The sequence below is a fragment of the Cavia porcellus genome, unplaced genomic scaffold, assembly GCF_034190915.1.
Source record: "Cavia porcellus strain 051 isolate PalLab524CR breed Dunkin Hartley unplaced genomic scaffold, mCavPor4.1 scaffold_2, whole genome shotgun sequence".
In the NCBI taxonomy this organism is placed as follows: Eukaryota; Metazoa; Chordata; class Mammalia; order Rodentia; family Caviidae; genus Cavia; species Cavia porcellus.
The window spans coordinates 9,523,063-9,542,638 of NW_026947485.1; the positions used below are offsets into that span (position 1 = coordinate 9,523,063).

The window sequence follows — 19,576 nt, forward strand, 5'->3', positions numbered from 1 at the left end:
CTTTTTTAGCTTGTGTGCCCCACGTCCCCATTTTTGCTCCCCCTCACCACACAATCTGAGATCTGCAGGTTATCAGATGAAGAGCATAATTAACCTTCATTACTAATGGCACAACTCCTCTTCCACTACACAGTCGCTGACAGAGCCAGTGTGGATTTAACTGTATGAAATTCTATCAGCGTGCTCTTCTTCGTGCTGGGAGGATTCAGTGTTCTGTGGTTCGTGGCTTATCAAAATGTATTCCCGCTATTGAGCATTCTAGTCTCACATCCTTATATCAGAGTCAGAAGGAGCCAGAAAACTAACTGAATGAAATGGAGGAAGCCACGTTTGAAAGTGGGAGACCTTTAAAAGAGCAACAGAGCCTCGAAAAGGGATGGGGGTGAGCTAAGGAGGGAGGAGAAGGTGCAGCTTCCCAATGCTAGTGGCCCATGCTGCTTAAAGTGTGAGGAATCACATCCACGGATAATTGGGGGAAATTACCCTGAACAGAACTCTGGTTAACTGGAGCTTTGGCTTGTGGGGGAGATGGAGACACAGACAATGAAAACATCATCTGCTGCCATTCTCCGTGCAGCCTCCGCACACAGTAGCTTCTAGTATTTGTGTAATAAATGAAGCACCAGCCAAGCCAATCCGACGTTTTCAAACAAACTATAAAAGCCTGTGACACAGTCTCTTCTGTGGACACACAGTCCCCGACGGGACTCACGGGAAAACACAAGGCATCCCTCCCTCAGTCCTCCTTCCTGTGGCCTCGTAGAGGGAAGGCCAAGAGGAAACAAGGTCAAGGAACAGACAGGAGCCCCCCTTTGAGGCTGGTCTTTTACGTTGTCTGTCTGGGTCTTGCCCAACTTCTGCGCTCTCCACCTGTGGGCGCCGGGGAACTGGAGTTCGCGGTCCTGGGTGGGAACCGCCGAGTCTCCCAGGAGCAGCATCTCTGCACCGAAGCCGCGGCTGGAGCACGTTGCAGTGCGGTGATGAAACGCTCCTAGAACCCGCCGTTTGAGCGGGGCCCCTAACGCAAACAGGGTCCAAGGGGGTGCCTCTGGGATTCCTGGGGTGCTGCCACTCCCCCCACCCCATCACACAGCCCGCCACTCCAGGCCCGCGTCTCCGCTGGCGCGCCCCACTCGGGGGTGTCCCGGGGTCGCCCCGGCTCTGCGCGCCTGGGGCTCAGGCCGGGGGTGGGGGCGAGGCGGGAAGCGCAGGGGGCGGGGGGCGCTGGATCGCTGCCCTCCGCGCTGCAGCAGGAGGCGGCGGCAGCGAGCGGGCGGAGGGTGGAGCGGAGGCTGGAGCCCCGGCCGGGAGGGAGGAGCAGGGAGGAGGGGGCCGGGCGGCTGTGCGGCGAGCCGGAGGGGTGCTCGGTGTTCCCCGCCTCCTTCCGGGAGCGAGGATGCGGGCTCCGGGACTGGGGCTGCGGGGCTGAGGCCGAGGCGGGCAGCTGCGGCGCGCGCGGCTCCGCGAGTGTCTCCTGCGCGCCGCGCGGCGGGGGAGGCGCAGACCGAGGCGGCGGAGGAGGGGGAGATGCCCGGGGCCGCCGCCGCCGCCGCGATGCTGCCGGCCCAGGAGGCTGCCAAGCTGTACCACACCAACTATGTGCGGAACTCGCGGGCCATCGGCGTGCTGTGGGCCATCTTCACCATCTGCTTTGCCATCGTCAACGTGGTGTGCTTCATCCAGCCCTACTGGATCGGCGACGGCGTGGACACCCCGCAAGCCGGCTATTTCGGGCTCTTCCACTACTGCATCGGCAACGGCTTCTCCCGGGAGCTGACCTGCAGGGGCAGCTTCACGGACTTCTCCACGCTGCCTTCGGGCGCCTTCAAAGCCGCCTCCTTCTTCATCGGCCTCTCCATGATGCTCATCATCGCCTGCATCATTTGCTTTACCCTCTTCTTCTTCTGCAACACGGCCACTGTGTACAAGATTTGTGCCTGGATGCAGCTCACCTCCGGTGAGTACGCGCTCACCTCCGGGCGCCCGGGCCGAGAGGGGGCGTGGGAGGGACGGGGTGCGCGCCGCGGGCGCGAGGCAACTTAGTCCTCCCGGGCTGCTGCGGGCCGAGGGGTACCGGAGCCTCGGAAGCCGGAACCCCCGGGGTTCCCCAGCCCTGCGCTGGCGCCGCGTCTGAGGGTTTGGAGAACCTCAAGTGCGAAGGGACGCCACCCAGAGGGGCGCGCGGGGGGCAGAGCGGCTGTCGGGGGCTGAGTCGCTGGGAACTAAAGATGGGGTTCAGAGTCTGGGGCTTAGAGAGGTGGGGCGTGGGAAGCTGAGGGCTAAGCAGCGACACTGGCAACTGAAAAGCGAATTTGAAGAGGTCGTAGTGGGAGCAGAAAGCCTGTGCGCTCTGCCTTCTCTCTGGGACCATTTGTGTCATGGCTCTGGGGTGTGTGTGTGTGTGTGTGTGTGTGTGTGTGTGTGTGTGTGGCGGGGGAGTTGAAGTGAAACTGTTTCTGTCCTGGGCAGTTATAAATATTTTATCATCCATCTGGATGCGAGTGAATCCTAATTCTAGTTTGGATTTCACCCTTTTAAGAAAGACGTAGCATGGGGTGTTCCGGAGCAAGTCCCCAACGCCAAGCGTTCATTTCCCTCCTTATCAGGGGAGCAGTCCTTCCACTTCGCCTTCCAGCAGGCAGAGGTCTCGAGGGAGTCAGCATTTCTCTTCCTCTCCTTTGGGAGAAAGCAGCGTCAGGGAAGAGGGCAAAGAAAAGACCTGGTCCTTAGCGTCTCTGATCACGCTCCCTGTAGATGCTGGATTGTAGCCGGCTGGAGACTAGGAAAGGACTTTTTTCCCTGATCATCGAAGTTGCTTTTTAACCCAGAAGGGACAGGGAGTGCATTTCCTGGTGGCTGTTGAAGACTCCTGATGTGCCATTCTCTCCGCCAGCCACCTTGCATGCCCTTCTTTCCCAAGTCAAAAGATCCTGGATCCTGGATCCTTTAGAACACACCGTTGAGTTCCTTTTGATTTTATGGATGTTCTGGTTGTGCAGATACACTGAGTGTCCCAGGCAGCTAAACTTTCATTTGCCTTTTATTTCATGGCTCCTTCTATTTTATAAATCTTAAATTTTTTCTTGTTCATCTTGTTCCTGGAAAGGTTTTCTGGGGACTAGGGATTTAATGCCTGAGTTTACCAGTCTCAGGAAGATTAAATCCTTAAAGGTGCAGGACAACACTAAGGTTCAGAGTCTTGCACTGTTCGTGTGATATAAGAAAAGAGAAGCTCATGGGAGACTAAACTTGTGTGGAACTATTTATTTTGTATTACATGCGTCTTGGCTGTCTTTGACTTGCATTGACTGTGAAAGCGTGTGTGTAAAAAGCACACACTCGGCTGCTAGAGGACCAGCAGAGTGCCACTCCTCCTCATGCTTAGCCCCTGGATTTAAGTTCACCTTAGCCTTCTCCCACTCACCACCTCCCCTGACCTCCTGACAACCCTCTCACTGCGTTTCTATACATAATGTTAAGTTTTATAACGTCCTATGAGCAGAATAACTTTGGGATAAACTAATATATTGTGATTATTCTTGACACTGAGCTCTGGTTTGACTTTGAAGAGAATAGGACAAACAGGATGCCAATATTTTAGCAAAAGATTTGACCCTGCACAGCTAATTTTAATTTTTCTGAGTTAAATGACCTATTTAGACTGGTGTTTCAAATTAGATTGTTTTTCAAAGGTCTGAAAGTAATTTGCACCTGATTTCTTAACAATGCATTATGAAATACTTTATTTTGCGAGATGTTTACATTCTCAACCTACATTTTCAAGAAAAGAAAGAAAATCACTTTTGGAAAGAATTACCAGCTTTTGCATTAATGCAAACTACAACTGTAACAATGTTATTTTCTTTCCTTTTGCTGGAATAGAGCACACAAAAATCATTTGCTGCAGGCTTTTGAAATTTAATGTTGTGTTTTCAGACATTTGGTATGAATATACTATTCTATTCCATGATAAGCAAAGCATGGTGATTGTATGACAGAGAATATAGACATATTTACTTCCTTTGGGGTACTGTAGTTTTTTCAGTGGTGGACTTTTAAACCTCCATTTGTAATGAAGTATATTTTTAAAAGAAGAGTGTATTAGGATGATGGATGGGTCAAATAAAAATCACAGCCAGTTATATTCACAGATTTTTTTAAAGGAATGAGATATAGAAGATATTTTTGAAGAACACATTTAACTTTGTTGTCAGGATTTTAAGTACCACAATATTAACAAGAAATTTGACTAAAATTTTTTGAAAGTTTAACTTCTAACCCTTGGACTATTCCTCTTCTATATATATATATATATATATATATATATATATATATTGTAAGTACCTTCAATAATCTCAACTATAATTTTCTGAATATGAAAGATGAGATTTAATGTTACATTTTCTTGCTAGAGATGCAAACCCTCGTTAAAAGTCAAGTAATCAACTTGTATATTTAGTTATCCAGGCCTTTTATTATAATAATATAAATCAAAGCCAAATGAAATACATAATACAGTATGAAATTATACATTAAGGTGACAAAGTAAGAGATCTTGTGGCAGTACACTGAGAATTAATCTTGCTATGATTCAGAACAGTGAACCGGAAAAACGACTTACTTTATTGGACCTGGGAATAATATAACTCACCTGTGTAGAAGTGTGGTACACGCGGAATCGTAGACATCATTATGAACACCTTACTTTCTAAATCATTATCACCCTCAGGGAAGAGCAAGTAGGAAACAGCATTAGAAGCTAAAACAGAATGACTTTTTGATGTAACCCCGTATTTATGGACAATTCCTTATGTAAAGACTGAAGACATAAAATAATATACAGAATAAATAATGATAGTGATGCAAAACTTCCCCAAATCTGCAGACTTCTCCAGAAGAAAAGAGAAACTTTCTATTGTCTGTGTGATTTCTCTTATACTAAAAAGAAAAGAGTATATCTGTAATTAGTCAGGTAGGGTGATAAAGTTTAGCATTTCTTTTCCTTAAAGCAAAAACAGTATTTTGGTCTGTTTCTAAGTCTACAAATAGCTGGATCTCCTAAAGATGTTTTACTTATTTACTACCAATAAGCCTTGCAGTCCATTGTTTCCAGAACCCTGTGCTCATTATGTGCTAAGGAAATCTGTTTCGTATAAACTTAGATATAAAGTAGAATTTAAGTTTTTCTCTCCTGTGGGTTTCTTGGTGAGGAGTTACTTATTTCATTTGGACCCAGGTTGGCTTTTCTCCCTCAGGAGGGATAAGAGAACTGAATGATGTTCCTAGGTTCCACATGTCTCCTCAGTATGTCACAAAATGAAGGTCCACTGGGAAGACAAGGCTTCATGGCGGGCTCTAAGGGCTGAAGTGTTAGTCGACTCCCCCCAGCCTTCATCCTCAAATTCCTTCTAGCCGTCTTGCTTTCTTAGGTTGTATAACTTTGTGGATAGATGAGACGAGAGCCACCAACATCATCACTGTCCTTTCTTAGTCTCAGGGAGCGCCTTTGTGGTGTTGTGCTGTTCCTTCTCATGGCATCCTGGTATTTGCTTATAGATCTTGACAATGTTTGGCTGTTTGTGAGGTTATTGTCTGTCTTTTCCACTTCATTTAAGTCCTCTAAGAACTTATTTTAAAATATGGCATGGAGGTCACGCACGTGGATGATAGGCTTAAAAGATACGGGTCTGAAGCCTGGCTCTGACGTTCTATGACCTGTGAAATTAATCTATCTGTCCTATGGCAATAGGCATATATTTACACAGTTTCCAGGAGACTAATGTAAAGATTAAATGAGCTCGTGCCTATGCTTAGTGTCTTGCTTATAAGCAGCACTATAGTGGTGTTACGGTGACTGTCACAACTTACTGTTTTATCCTGGCACACAGTGGTTATTCAATGTCTGATGGAAGAGATATTCAAAATATTGTTGAGTTAATGAATAGAAAAAGTAATGACTCGTGGTGTGGACAATGAGAGGAAGGAGTGAGCTGAGAGTTCCTGTGTGCTTCCGTGGGAGAGGAAAGCTGTGTGCTCTTATTTTTCTCAGTGGCATCATCAGGACCACAGTGAAAAAGCTCTTCTTTATTCTTGGATGGTAATAGCTGTGATTTGACAGCCTAACTTGTGATAATGTTTTTCCCAAAGGGAGGCTTTTATGATGTATATGTAATGATCTTTACTATAACATGGGGAGATAAGCAGTCATATCTCAGGCTTCAGGAAATTCTCCCTTACTATTTAGTTTCTTATGAGAAAAAGAAAATCCACATCGTTTAAAATGGTGGTTTATGTAAGGATCCAGATATCAGGCTTTCTCTCGTGAAGAGAGGTGGCCCCGGGAAGGTAGGGGTTTTGGGTTTTCCCATTTCTTACATCTGTGCAGACAGACTTCTTGGATTCTGGGGAGCCTGCCTCACCTGAGTTGGGTGGGTTAGGCAGGTCTCTGAAGAGGGTGCTCTGAAGAGGGGTGACCTTGAGATTTACCCAGGTGCAGATTTGGTGTCCAGGACAATCACCACCGCGCCTTACCCCTTAGTTCGTGCTGAAGAGGAGGAGTGCTTGCCTCAAAGAGGGTGATTACATCCTAAATTCAGCTGTGGAGTATCCCAAAGACCACTTTCCCCCTAACAGAACATGGGAAGCCTTCTGTCAGGTACAGAGGGAAGATTGCGTACGGCTAGAAAAAGAAGTTTTTATTTTCCAACAACATATTCTACTTATTAGGTTGCACATAGTAATATATACAATTTTATCTGTCAATTTGAAAATTAATGTATTCTCAAAAAGAACTTGCTGTTTACCAAAACAAACTGTCAAGGAAGTGATCCGAAATAATTTTAGAAACTGTTTCTTTTTCTTACATGTAGCATGACAAGGAATGTGACAATTGAGGCAATGTTAGAAAATACATTAATGTGAATGTCAAAACAATTTTTGTAACAGCTAGATTTTAAATGAGTATCTGTGAAAAGTAGCAGGTCGCTTATAACTCATTTGATGTACTGTGAGGAGTACCCCCACTTCCCTTGTTGGTGCAAGGCCTCATATTGAACACCTTTTCCACCGTAGAAATGTAAACAATTGCTTATATATTATACTTAATAAGCAATACAAGTCTGGTCAAAGTGTGGAACATCGGATTCTGCACATGAAACACCTATTTGGTAATTCCTGCTTTTGTTTAGAATGATGCTGTGACTCAGGAAAGAGTCCAGATGGCCGGGTCAGTATATTATGCTTATTTACATACCTCAGAAATCTTTGAGAGCAAGCCAAATTTTAAATAAAAAAAAAAAAAAACCAGGAGAGCATACACTAGAGATGCAGTTTGTGCTCGGTGCCCTCTTGCAGGTGCTATGAGGAGATAAACTGTGGGAGAGGGTTAGAGAGAACCTGAGATCACACCCGTATGAAGCACAGAACACTCCAGAATTCTGATAGGCGGACTTACTACCGTGATAACAGAGCTAGTTTCAAAGGGTAATTTCCATAATGTATTTGAACCTTAGGGGTCAGCACCAGCTTTAATTAATGCGAATTTTCCTTATCATAATGAGTCAATTGGAACTTTTGTTCAATATGAAGAAATGCCAATAAAAGAGCTAATCTTTATTCCTAATAATAAAATATTAAGAATGACAGGAAGGTACTGCTTCAAATAGCAAGTAGTGGTCACTTGATGACGACTTAAACATATGTTACATAAAGTCATTGTAGAATTTCAAAAACAGGAAAAACAACAACCTCCCCAGAATCCTGAATTTTCACATAGTTTATATCATAATTAAAAACATAAGCTCTTAAATTATTATGATTATTTTGGTACCAGGAATCGAACTCAGGACCTTGTGCTTGCCAGGCAGGCACTGTGCCACTGAGCTATATCCTTGGCCCAAGCTCTTAAATTATGACTGTGTTCCCGTGATTCTCCCCTGGTGCAGGGTAATAGTAGCATTTATAATTTAAATAGTCTTAAAAGTAATCTCAAGCATCTTTCTCAGTTCTTTTGCTGAAACAAACACGAGTGGCTTGTGAGGGGAAGACAGAATTTTTTGACCAACATGGACATAAACCGTGTCTGACTATTTACTATTGGACAAAACGAAAGAGACAAGAAAGCAAGCCTTCCTGGCTGTCCGTGACTTTTGATGTCTTTCCCAGCCTCAGGAAACCCAAGGTCTGCAGTATGGTAAGGGCTGCTCAGTAGGAGGAAAAGACCCTACATGATAACTAAGTAAAGTTAATTTTCTGACTTCTTGATATTTGAGATTATGTCTTCTCAATGAAAGGGCTAGTGGAATCAGGGTGAAAGGTAATGGAAATGAATGATAGATGGATTTGAAGGAGGCCTTAACTTAGAAGCAGATATGCCGAACCTAGCCAATCAAAAGAGTTCTGTGCATTCTTTGCCCTGTTACAAAATAACATCTGAAAGGGGTTTGGATAGAATGTAATTTCAGTCTTAGAATAGATTGTATCACAGAGCCATTTATTGAAGTGTCTGGAGGCTCCTTTTGGGGATATTCTGGAGAATGGAAAAAGAAGGTGTTGTTGCCTGATGCTTCGCTGGTTCAATGAAGACCAACAGCGAGGTGCTGCAGAATTAAAATGGGAAGTGTGCGTCTTCACTGACGAACAGGAAGAATGCCAGGGACAGAGATGAGGGACACCAAATCTAAACCAAGTATGACTGGAAAGGAGATGATGAAATTTCAGAGGGAAAGCCTGTGGAATTTGATATAATCAAAGCTTGTATCCTGACATCACTGATGACTTAAATGTGTATTTGGAGCAGGACAAGCGGAGAATGAAAATACGCCTTATAATGTGTGAAATTCTCAGTTACCCAGTTACCAAGAAAGGAAATTAGGGCTGTCTGCGCCATACGGGGAGTTATTACAGACACTAAAGTCAAGCTCTTCTTGGGAAGAAATGATCAAGCTTCTTTTATGGTGGCTGAAAAATTGAGATGATTAAATTTGTAAAATTTGATGACAAGCATTTGTTATCAGTTTTTTTTTAAAGATCTAGTTATGCATTGTGAGACTAAATTTCATTCTGTGATTCCTTCAGAGGTAGAGAACTTACAGTGATATTTCAGTAAATATATTTACAGAGCATTTTAAGAACATACAGAGTTTCAGTAGGTGACTTTAGTTCATCTAAATTTCAGTTTATTAATAAATGGTGATATTATGAGTTTTCATGATGTCACTTATTAGTTGCCCGAATACTTACATTTCTTATTTTTCAATTTTATTTTTTTGTATGTGCACATAACATACTTTAACTATTGCTACCACCACTTCCATTACCTACCTTCCTTTCTAGTTTCCCATGTTTTTTTGGGGGGAAACTGATACACTTTGATCATGTCGTGTCCCCCTAAAATACACCCATGTACTCCCTCTTCCCCCTCATTCTTCCCTTTTGTCTTTGTTTCTTTGTCTTTCTGAGACAGGGTTTCTCTTTGTAGTTCAGGCTGCCTGAACTCACTCTGTAGCCCAGGCTGGCCTCTACCTGGCGGAGTTCTCCTGCCTCAGCCTCCCGAGTGCTGGGGTTCAGGTGTGCGCCACCACATCCAGCCTTTTGTTTCATAGTAGCCTCCTTTTTACGTTCATCGCTTTTTGATTCCACATATTAAGATGTGATTGTTATCTTTCTAAACATTTTAACCAGTTGATTGGACGTAGCACAGCACTGGTCACATGGTGCATTACAAGAGTCTTTATAAAGAAAAGAAGGCTTTGTTGTAATGTTTTACAAACCATAGTTGGTGATGGCTATGATACTAGTTTAGTAGATAATGATCAACATTAGAATTTGAATTAAAACAGAATAGAGAATGAAATTATCTAAATTCAGTGCAGAGTATAAGGATTTTATGAAACTTTTATTTTCTGAAATGTTTGCAATGCTTACACATGTGTGTGGAATAGATTGTAATTAAAATATATTGTTTGTTGTTGGTTGTAGTCAAAATAGCTATAAGATAAAGAGATAAGATGATTTAGAAAAAGAATTATATTTGGAAATTTTTGAAAGATTTACATTATTAATAAGTAACTTTTATTTGAAGGTAGATTAGACAAAATATACTTGACTTAATGAATTGGTATATTTTCCTTTTCTTGCTTGCATTTGTAACTTTTATTGCTAAAATAGCTCAGTTAGATTGTGAACTGATTGGAAATTAGAGTTATTTTCCCAGATGTGATTTAATTGATTTCCTGTGCTATTATAAAAATGGCACGATCCGCCTCTGAGCAACTGTATAGCTAAGGAATATTCAACAAATAATCCTAATCTAACACCAACTGGATGTAGACACATAGTCATTTGAAAATTGACAGAATATTAAAAATCATTTAACATAATCTCCCCTTTTTGATAAAGAAATAATAAGGGACATACTATTGACCATCTACTGCTTATAAAATCTCTAGTTTATTATAGTGAACTCTCACAACAAAATGAGGTTAGTATTGTCATGTCTGTTTTGTAGATAAAAGAAATAGATTTGTTCAAAGTCACAGAGCCAATAAGTAATTTGAGCCAAAATCAGACTTCCTTCTTGCCCGCCAACCCATTGTCCCTGAGTCTGAGAAATTAAAAATCTTACCAAAGGAATACCTTCGTAAAATTCAGACTCACATGCATCTGATAGATACCTGGGACAAGGCTATTTCTACCGTTGTCTTCTGCCTCACAGCACAATGTGCATTTTCTGATGAAGTCTTCAATATGCATGTTCGCCATTCTGTGTCATATTGATGGGCAGGAGCTGCTATTTGCCAGAAAACCGTTACTCTGTGTTTACGAGGCTTGCCTCTCCTCCTCTGTAGACATGATGAGGTACCACCTTTCCATTTGTTTCCAACCTGCAGCCTGAGCTTCATGCGTTTCCCATCATGTCCTTTTGGTTTTATCTCTGCTCTCCCCAGCATTTCTCTTAGACCCGTGGGTTCCTGTGGGACAAGAAGAGTGTCCACTGACTGGCTCTGTACCTGCCCGACCTCACATTTAGACAGGCACATGAGCACATAGAAATGCTTCTTTTTGTTGTTGGGGAAAGTGGTGTTGGTGCATCACACAAACAGTGCGGGAGAACCCGAGTCTTTTCTGGGGGAATTAAGGTAAGAAAGGGAAACCAACAGTGGTCAGAATCTTTGCATCTTGAGTTGGCAATGTGGTAGCTGAATGACATCATTGGAGGACATCATGTAACTATTCTTAACTTTGTTTTTCTAAGGCTTACAGAAATTTTATTCCAAATAGAGATGAAAGTTATGAAGATTAAAACTATATATGACCTGGTATTGCTGTTTGTTTATTGTGGGGATCTAAAGATGGAAGGAGGGAGAGGGTGTGGAGGAGGAGAGGAATAAAAAGGAATCCAGATGTGTTACGTACACGCGCTTTCTGCCTAAGATGAATGTAACCCTTGTGTATTCCAAACACGTACTGCTGAGATTTTAAAAAAATTAAATATTAGGAAAACAATCAAAGATAGATGAGATTGAAGCAAAAAAAATAACAATCCAGACAGATTGGTATCTGGAATTAGATTTCCTCAAACTAAAATGACTGTAAATAGGAGTGTCTGCTTTCTGTGTTCTTAGAATTATGGAAACACATAATATACTTAAAACCGAAATTAGCATGTAAGTACTCAAAACTGGTAGCTGTGATTACTGCTATTACCACCACCATCACTAGCGCTAATTTAAAGAGATTAGGGTTGAAGAGTGGTTAGCGTTCACAAAATTCAATCAGCGGGAAACTGAACGTCCATTGTACAACCTAATGAAAGACAATTTAATGTCATAACTTTGCTGGGCCTCACCTATCTTATTCCAGGGATCAAGAAAGATAATCGCTGTGGGTGCCTTTTATCAACCATGGTGTCATAAAACTGCCACTGTCATTCCTATAATGGATGTTGTCCATTACTAACAAAAGCACTACAGTCAGTGAAGAGTTTAGCTTTATGTTAACAAGTCTACTTTATTTTATTTTATTCCATTTTATTTGCCTTATATAATGATTCCAGGTAATGAATGAATCTTGGAGATTATTTTGAACTGTTTTAACTGAACCATCTTGAAAAGAAAAAGCCACATTTTAAAAACCATATGGACCAATTTTTTGATTGTGTTAAGATCCAAGCACTTAGCATTCTTAAGTTTCTTCAAGTGATGGAGAAATATTATCCAGTATTATCAAAATTATTTCCTCTGCACATTATCAAAAGCACAATTGAGTATTTTAATCTCTAATAGCATCACGTAGCAAATTAGAAGTAGCATTTTTTTGTGCTTTTTTTTGTACCACGGATCGAACTCATGACCTTGCACTTTCCAGGCAGGCGCTTATGCCAATGAGCTAAATCCCCAGCCCCGTGCTGTCTTAAATGTATCAAAAAATATATTGAAAATTGGATTTCTTAATATTGGTATTACACCTGTGAATCTTCCTTTCTTTCTAAGCAGTGAAGCAAGTATGCCTATGTGAGGATTCTATTGCTTAGGTTTTCATTAACATGTTAATTCCTTGCATTTCTTTAGCTTTTCTAAAGTAAGTTTTAAAACTGCTTCTTATTTCTGTTTTCATTTTGGTTTAAGTCATCAGGTTTTTAAAAATGAGAATATAATTTTTGCTATGGCTAATGTCTATGCCTATGATCCAAAACAACTGGATTGAACATTAGCAGGTGAACATTCTCTGCTCTATCACATACAATCAAGATCCCTTTCGTGGCCCTCTATCCGCTGTTGCTGTTGCAGGAGAATTTACTAAATGCATATGCTCAGCCAGAATCTTTGTGTCTGGGGACCCGGTGAGCACAGCTGAGAGTCCTGTGGGGCATAGAGAAGTGCTCTGTTCTTGCAGCTGCCTTCCAGTCTTTTGGAAAGGTTCTCCAGGGAGGTGAGGTAGGATAGGGAAAGGGCCAGGAACCATGCAGCCCTGGTCCACATTACTGAAGACCCCTCCAGTGACGGCAGGATGGGCTCTAGAGGGAGCTCCAGCCCTGTGAGCTTGTGCTTTGAGAACTTTGCCTTTCATGGGGTCAAGTCCAGAGTTACTTTCTCATTGACATTAAGTCCAGGATAGTATCTTTTAGGGGATGGAGAGGGCAGGACAAATATGAATGTTGAGAAATAATATTAAAAAGGATTCATCAAGATACATGCAGTAGAAAGGAAAGTTTCTCTGTTCAAAAGAAAAGCCAGCTCTCCCTAGATATTTCTGCAGCCCTTTGCCTTGATATAAAATTCTCTGAAATCAGTTTCTGTTATCGATCAGGAGTTTGAATAAGCTTTTGTGATTTAAAGTGGCCTACCTTTTAGAGGACTTATTGGGATGATTTTCCCACATAAGCGCATTTTGACTATATTAACATGGAGTCCAAAAAATGGGGATATTTGGATCGACCACTGGAAATTGAAGAGAAGGTGAGGAACGTAAAGCGGCAAGATTATACACAGGCTTTGGGGCTCGGTGATCATTGTGACTGGTCTCTGCAGTGGCCTTGAACTTGTTTTGAAAACTAAAACAATAGAGCTGGAAATTCTACTTCTAGTAAAATTGAAAACTTCAGGGACTTTTCAAAATTTAAAAATAATATTTTCAAAAACTCAGAACGTGGCCCACAGATGTGTAGTTTGTAAGCAAATGATGCCTAGAATTCCTCCTCATTGGCTCCAGTGCCCTACTATGTTCCCAGTGTCCACCGTGCTAAGCATGCTTGACCAGGCCAAATATAAATCCTGGAACTGCTGATGTCATGCCTTACCAGCATTGCAGTGGGACCACTTAGAAATTTTGACTGAATTCTATGTGCATGTAACAAGGAGGGAGGGTTCTGCAATCAATATGAGTTCATTTGACAAGGGCTTTCTCCTTCCTTTGTGCACTATTAAGGAATTGATTTTTTAAAAATAGGTTTCCAAAAAGCTAACCTAATGATTGTAAGTGATGGTCCGTAAATACTAAAATTTTAATTGCGATAGATTTATTCAAGTAATAGAATGAATCCTGCATCTAATTCTCCCTCTCCAAATCTCACAATAACATAAGAACTTCATTCAGAATTTATCCCCCAAATGTGTTGAAGTGTTACCGAAGATCGATACAGAAATATTATTTTTAACAAATCTAGATTGAACTCACATAATAAAACAGATGGCTTTAAAACTTCCTTTTGTAGTTCTTATGTTACCATATAACATGTAGCCTAGCCACGACTTTACATTTAGTGTATGTGCCCACATGTGTTTGTGTGTGCTGTAAAGCATAATACAACGATCACTTATGTGCCAGTTACCTTGTTGTCCTGATTGTATCCTCCTCCCCTCCAGATGCAGCTGTTTTCTTGAGTTTCATGGCATTACTTTACATTTCTTTGTAGTTTTATCACTACTTTGTAATAATGCATCCCTAACAAATTGTTTAATTTGTTTGTATTTTTAAAGGAAATGTTTTGAATATTTCACCACTAATATGACATGTAGTACATTTTTATTGTTCTCAAATGCTTACTTTAAGGAACCCCTCATTGTATTCTTCTGTTAATAAGAAGTTTTAAATTGTTAACACATGTTGAATTTTGCAGAATGTACTTCTTGTACATATGATCATATTGCTTTTCTTAATTAATACTCAGTTATACTGGTGAGATGAATTATAACACTGGACTTTTTAATATGGAAGGAATCATGTGTTTAAAAAATAAAATCAGTTTTGCCATAGTTTGTGAGACTCAGTTTCTTCTAATTAATTATCTTAAAAATATTCTCATGGGTAAATTTGTCTTTCTTTTCTGCTGACCGTACTGTCCTTAATTTTGGTATCATAATTATACAAGATTCATAAAAGTTGAGATTCCTCTGTCTTCTTTAGGGGAATTTGTGTATGATTGGAGTGATTGGAATTTGTGTATGATGGAATGTTCCTTGAATGTTTAACAGAATTGTCCTGTAAAAGTATATAAGCTTAGTGGTTTTTTTAAATTGATTTTCAAGTACTGATTACATTTCTTTCTTTTTTATAGAATCATTCATTTTCATTTTGAGTCAGTTTGCAAAGATTTATTTTTCTAAAAATTTGTCCACTTTACTTACATTTTCAAATTTTTTGGCATAAAGATGCTTACAGTACACACTCCTGAGCTTTTTGTGTCTTCACTGCTTTCTTTGGATCAATTTTGCCACATATTTACTTTATTAGTCTTAACCAATTTTTAACTTTATTACTCTTCCTCATTAAATTCTTTTGTTTTATAGTAGTAATTTTCACTTTTTAAAAGTATCATTTGCTCTATTTTTATTTATTCTTTTTCTAACTTCTGAATTGGGTTACTAAGACAGTAATTCAGCTGCTATGAAGTTCTATGGAAGATAAAAGCCTACCTCTCTGCATAAGATTTTTGGAGGGCATAATTACAAGTTTTGATCTTGAATTTCTTTTTTTTTTAATTTTTTAAACATTTTATTTTGAAGGTAGTAAAAATACAACAGAACAAGACAGAACAGAGCCAATCGAGACAATGCAGTGAAATTGGTACAGAACTTCACAGGATACTGGGATGGTAGTAATAGGTACCATAGTATATCTCGTTATCTTCTCAATAGTTGTCCAGTCAATTAGGAATAGTGAAATCAAACCAAAAACAGAATAAAAACAAAAAACAGATAAAACCAATTGAAAGAGTATTGAATAGAGCAAAACAAACATAACAAAACAAAACAGTGAAAACAATCTTTGCCTTCAAACAGAAAATAGAAGGAAATCCCCCATATTTGTTATATTGCATATGGTCATCATCCCAAGAGATGCTGAGTCATCTATCCCCAGTTAATACAGGGCAGGATGGTGTTTGATTCTCAGTCTGCATTCCTGGAGGATTTACAGGAGGACTGGTTTTCCTCCTGGCCGGCGCCAGCGGGGCTTACCAAGAAGGCGGATGAATAAGCTGCCTAAGTTCCACCATGGCCGGTTGATCCTAAATTTCATGAAACTATCTCAAACATAAAACAAAATGAAAAGCACATTCATGAAAGAAAGCCAAAGTTATTGTAAAAAATTATGGAGATCTTATTGGCACGGCTCGTGCAAATTATGTTTAATATTGAATTTATGTTAAGTATGTTTAATATTTTATATTCTACTTCTCTTACATCATCTAAAGGAAATATAGTGTTTTTATAAAGTTCCACCCATATGTAAATCTTTCAATTTATTCTAGCAATTGCTGTTTTAATATCCTGTGATTAGTAAACAAGAAGAGCCAACTTTTAACCATAAGCGATCAGTTGATGCCCCTAAAGTTAATTCATCATTAGTACTTAGTTACTTCTCTGGAGTTTTCATTTGTCTTTTTGTCTTACCCCTGAGGACTTCTGTTTGGCAGACTTTTGGGGTCATTTGGCCTGCCACATTTCCCCAAATGTAACTCCTTTTTGGATAATGTTCACTTGACTTTGCTTTAATTCTGTGGCTACATGAAGTCTAGATATCAAAGTACCAATTTATTTATTGCTGAAGGGAAAGCAAGATGTAAGAAATGTGAATTAATATATGCAGACTAGTGATAAAATCCCAACTACTCAGAACTCATGAACTTCCCACAGTGAATTAGAATCTTTTGAAAGATAAACTATGTATTATTAACAAAGGAGTGAACATCTCTATTTCCAATGATATGCATGAAATGTAGTAAGTTTCTTTTAGTTGTAATATAAAAATACCAAATGAAATCACTGAAATACCATAGTTGGGTTCTCGGTTCTGCTATTTTTTCATTTATTCATTATCTTTCCCCACTGTGTGGGCCATATGTCCTGTAGAGAAGATATGAAAATTGAAGTTTCCTACTGTTGATGATGTCAAGATTAGTTTTCTTCTTAATATTGGAAAGAATTTTGCATTACTAAAAAAGGGAAATGTGGAGGTAGCTCTGCCTTACTACGTAAGTATATAAGCTCTGGTGGCAGAATATCTGGGTTTGTGTACTATTTTATTGATAAAACCATTGTATGACCTTGGACCAGTCTCTTAGTCTACCGATGCCTCAGTTTCTTCACCTGCAAAATGAAGATGAAAATAATGCCTGTGTCATGTGTAGTGCACAGAAAACATTTGTGTTAGATGTCGTTATCACCATCATCACTGTTACTGTCATCGCTATTCTGGAAAAGCACTCCTAGGAAGAATAGGAAATGTAAAGGACCTGATAAGTTACTATTCCACCAAAACTCCAGGTGACTTCAATATTTTATTTCTTTTTTTAGGCTGCTAAAAGAATCATGTATTTTTGCCTCTGTCAACTCATTGCTACTCCACTTCTTATTAAGTGAATTTATTCCTTTCTGTCCAAAGTTTTTATGGGAATTTGAGGAGGAGGAGAAAACAGAGGAAAGTGTGGGATTTTCCTGGGTAAATGCCCTTTTGGCCTTCTTTTTGAGATGGGGATCCATATGATAGTATCACTGGGGCTAAGGCAAGGCGTTGCAAGTCCTTTTAATCTTCGTATTGGGAGTTTACTAAGGATAAGGATTCTGATCGTTTTATTTGCCTTTGTAATAGTATCTAGGGTGCTTGTTGCCTTTTCCCATACTCTAAGCTGATGGCACAACCCAAAGCTGTATGCAAAGAGCAGCCATAAAGACAGTTTCTCAGCACTTTCTAGACAACAGGTCAACAGAGTGATTTGTCCCCCAGATTACCTGCAAGAGAAAATCTTACCATGTTGCATGAATTAAGCTCTGTTTAATACAAACAATATTTATTTCAAAATTCAAAATGATGAACTATGAAACAAACTTGATTATGCTTCAATATCTTCTGTATATGAATATGGAATGACACATATGGTAAATATGACCAGAAAAATTTGGCATCAAAAAATAGATATTTTCTTAAAATCATATAGGTGAGTCATACAGTTTGTAACTTTTTTCTTTAACACAAAGACAGAAAACATGAAAGGTACAGTGTACAGGGAGGCCAGAGACCCACCCGTTCCTGCACTCCTCCCCCTGGCCCTTCTCCTCCTCCTCCCCTTTCTGCCTCTGTCTCCTCTCCATTCTCCCCTCTCCTCCTCCCAAGTGTGGCTTGAAGTTCAAATTCTACAGCTGAATAAAAACAACAACAACAAAACATAACAAATAAATGGAAGAAAACTACATAGGCAAGGAGAGATCATTTTATTTGGAAGCTAACGAAAAGGCAATACAAAAAAAAACCTCAAGCAGCACAGCTTTCATAATACAACAATATCATTTTGGTGCTTCCCAGGGTATAATAATGTGGAGTTATAGAAGATGACTCATAATTATTTTTCTTATAAAACAATTATTTACTTCTTCAGTGTTTTTTAAACACATAAGTAAACCCTCAGAAGTAAGAACAGTGTGTAGAATCTTAGAGTTTTAAAGTAGATATTGAAAGCTGAAGAAAAGTGTGAGTAAATGAAGCCAACTCTACCATAAACCCCAGACAAACAAGAAAGGCTTTTTATTATATAACACACATCTGTTATTTCTTTAAGAACAGGCTCTTTGTACTTGATTTTGAGAGGACTTTGTGATGTCTGGCTGCTATGGTAACTGCTATTTTATTAAAGAGAAGCATTTATGGTTAATTAAAATTTCTAACTTGTTGACACATCACTCTCGATTTCTCCTACATATACCCTATTTTTCATTTAATCACACATTTGAAATAGCCTTACTTTTTGGAAATGCCTGTATTTCCTTGTGTTTGCATTTCTGTTACATTTATTTCATTGTCATGTGTGAGTAAGGACTCGGTGTGATTGTAGAGTAGCCCTGTTTGTCCACAGTAGCGCCATTTACTGCGAGTTTACCTCTACCGAGTACTGCCCCGGTGCTCTGTGTGTCATTTTATTTCTTCCCTGTGATACTATAGGTGTAATTATGTTTGCCATTCACTGATGAGGAAATGCAAGCACAAGATAATTAGGAAATGTTGTCCAGGATCATCTTGCTAGAAATGGTGCTGTTCAGTACTGCAGCTTCTAATTATATTTGGGCCACTTAAACCTAAATTTAATGAAATTAAGTAAAAAAATATAGTTCCTCATTTACAGTAGCCACACTTCAAGTCCTCAGGGGGTCCACAGAGCCAGTATGGACAGTGGAGAGCAGAACATCTTTATCACGGCAGGAAGTTCCCACTGAACAGTGTTGTTATGGAAGCACTGAAGGCGGGCTTGAATCCGGGGCAGGGAGGTGGTCCAGAGGCCACGCTTAGAACTGAGCTGTCTCATCGTTTCTTTGGGTCAAGAGAGCTCATTGCGTCTCTTTCATAACTGTTACTCATTTTGTAGTTTGCAAACTTGGGAACATAAAGATAGTCTGAGCTCCTTTGTATACTTTAATTTGTCTTGAAGAAACATTACAGGGTCATATCTGTTGAAAATTTTTTCGGTTTTTCATGACCCTTCCCCAATAACTGGGGGCGGCTGGCAAATTAGAAGTTGCTATATGTAAAGACAAACCAGTAAATTTATTTTTAGAAAATTAAAATAAGAAGTAACTGCAGTGCTGTT

At 40.0% G+C, this 19,576-nt stretch overlaps 1 protein-coding gene across 3 annotated transcripts in view; it reads left to right on the forward strand.

The window, feature by feature from the left end:
* Nucleotides 1–1,395: 1,395 nt before the first annotated feature.
* Lhfpl3 (LHFPL tetraspan subfamily member 3) overlaps nucleotides 1,396–19,576 on the forward strand; it is a 484,961-nt gene continuing 466,780 nt past the window's right edge. For 2 of the 3 annotated variants that reach the window (XM_063237839.1, XM_063237828.1), the window contains exon 1: nucleotides 1,396–1,957. In XM_063237839.1, coding sequence (XP_063093909.1) covers nucleotides 1,528–1,957 — 430 coding nt within the window. In that variant the 5' untranslated portion in view covers nucleotides 1,396–1,527. The remainder of the gene's footprint in view (nucleotides 1,958–19,576) is intronic. The other variant, XM_063237820.1, reaches the window with a different exon arrangement.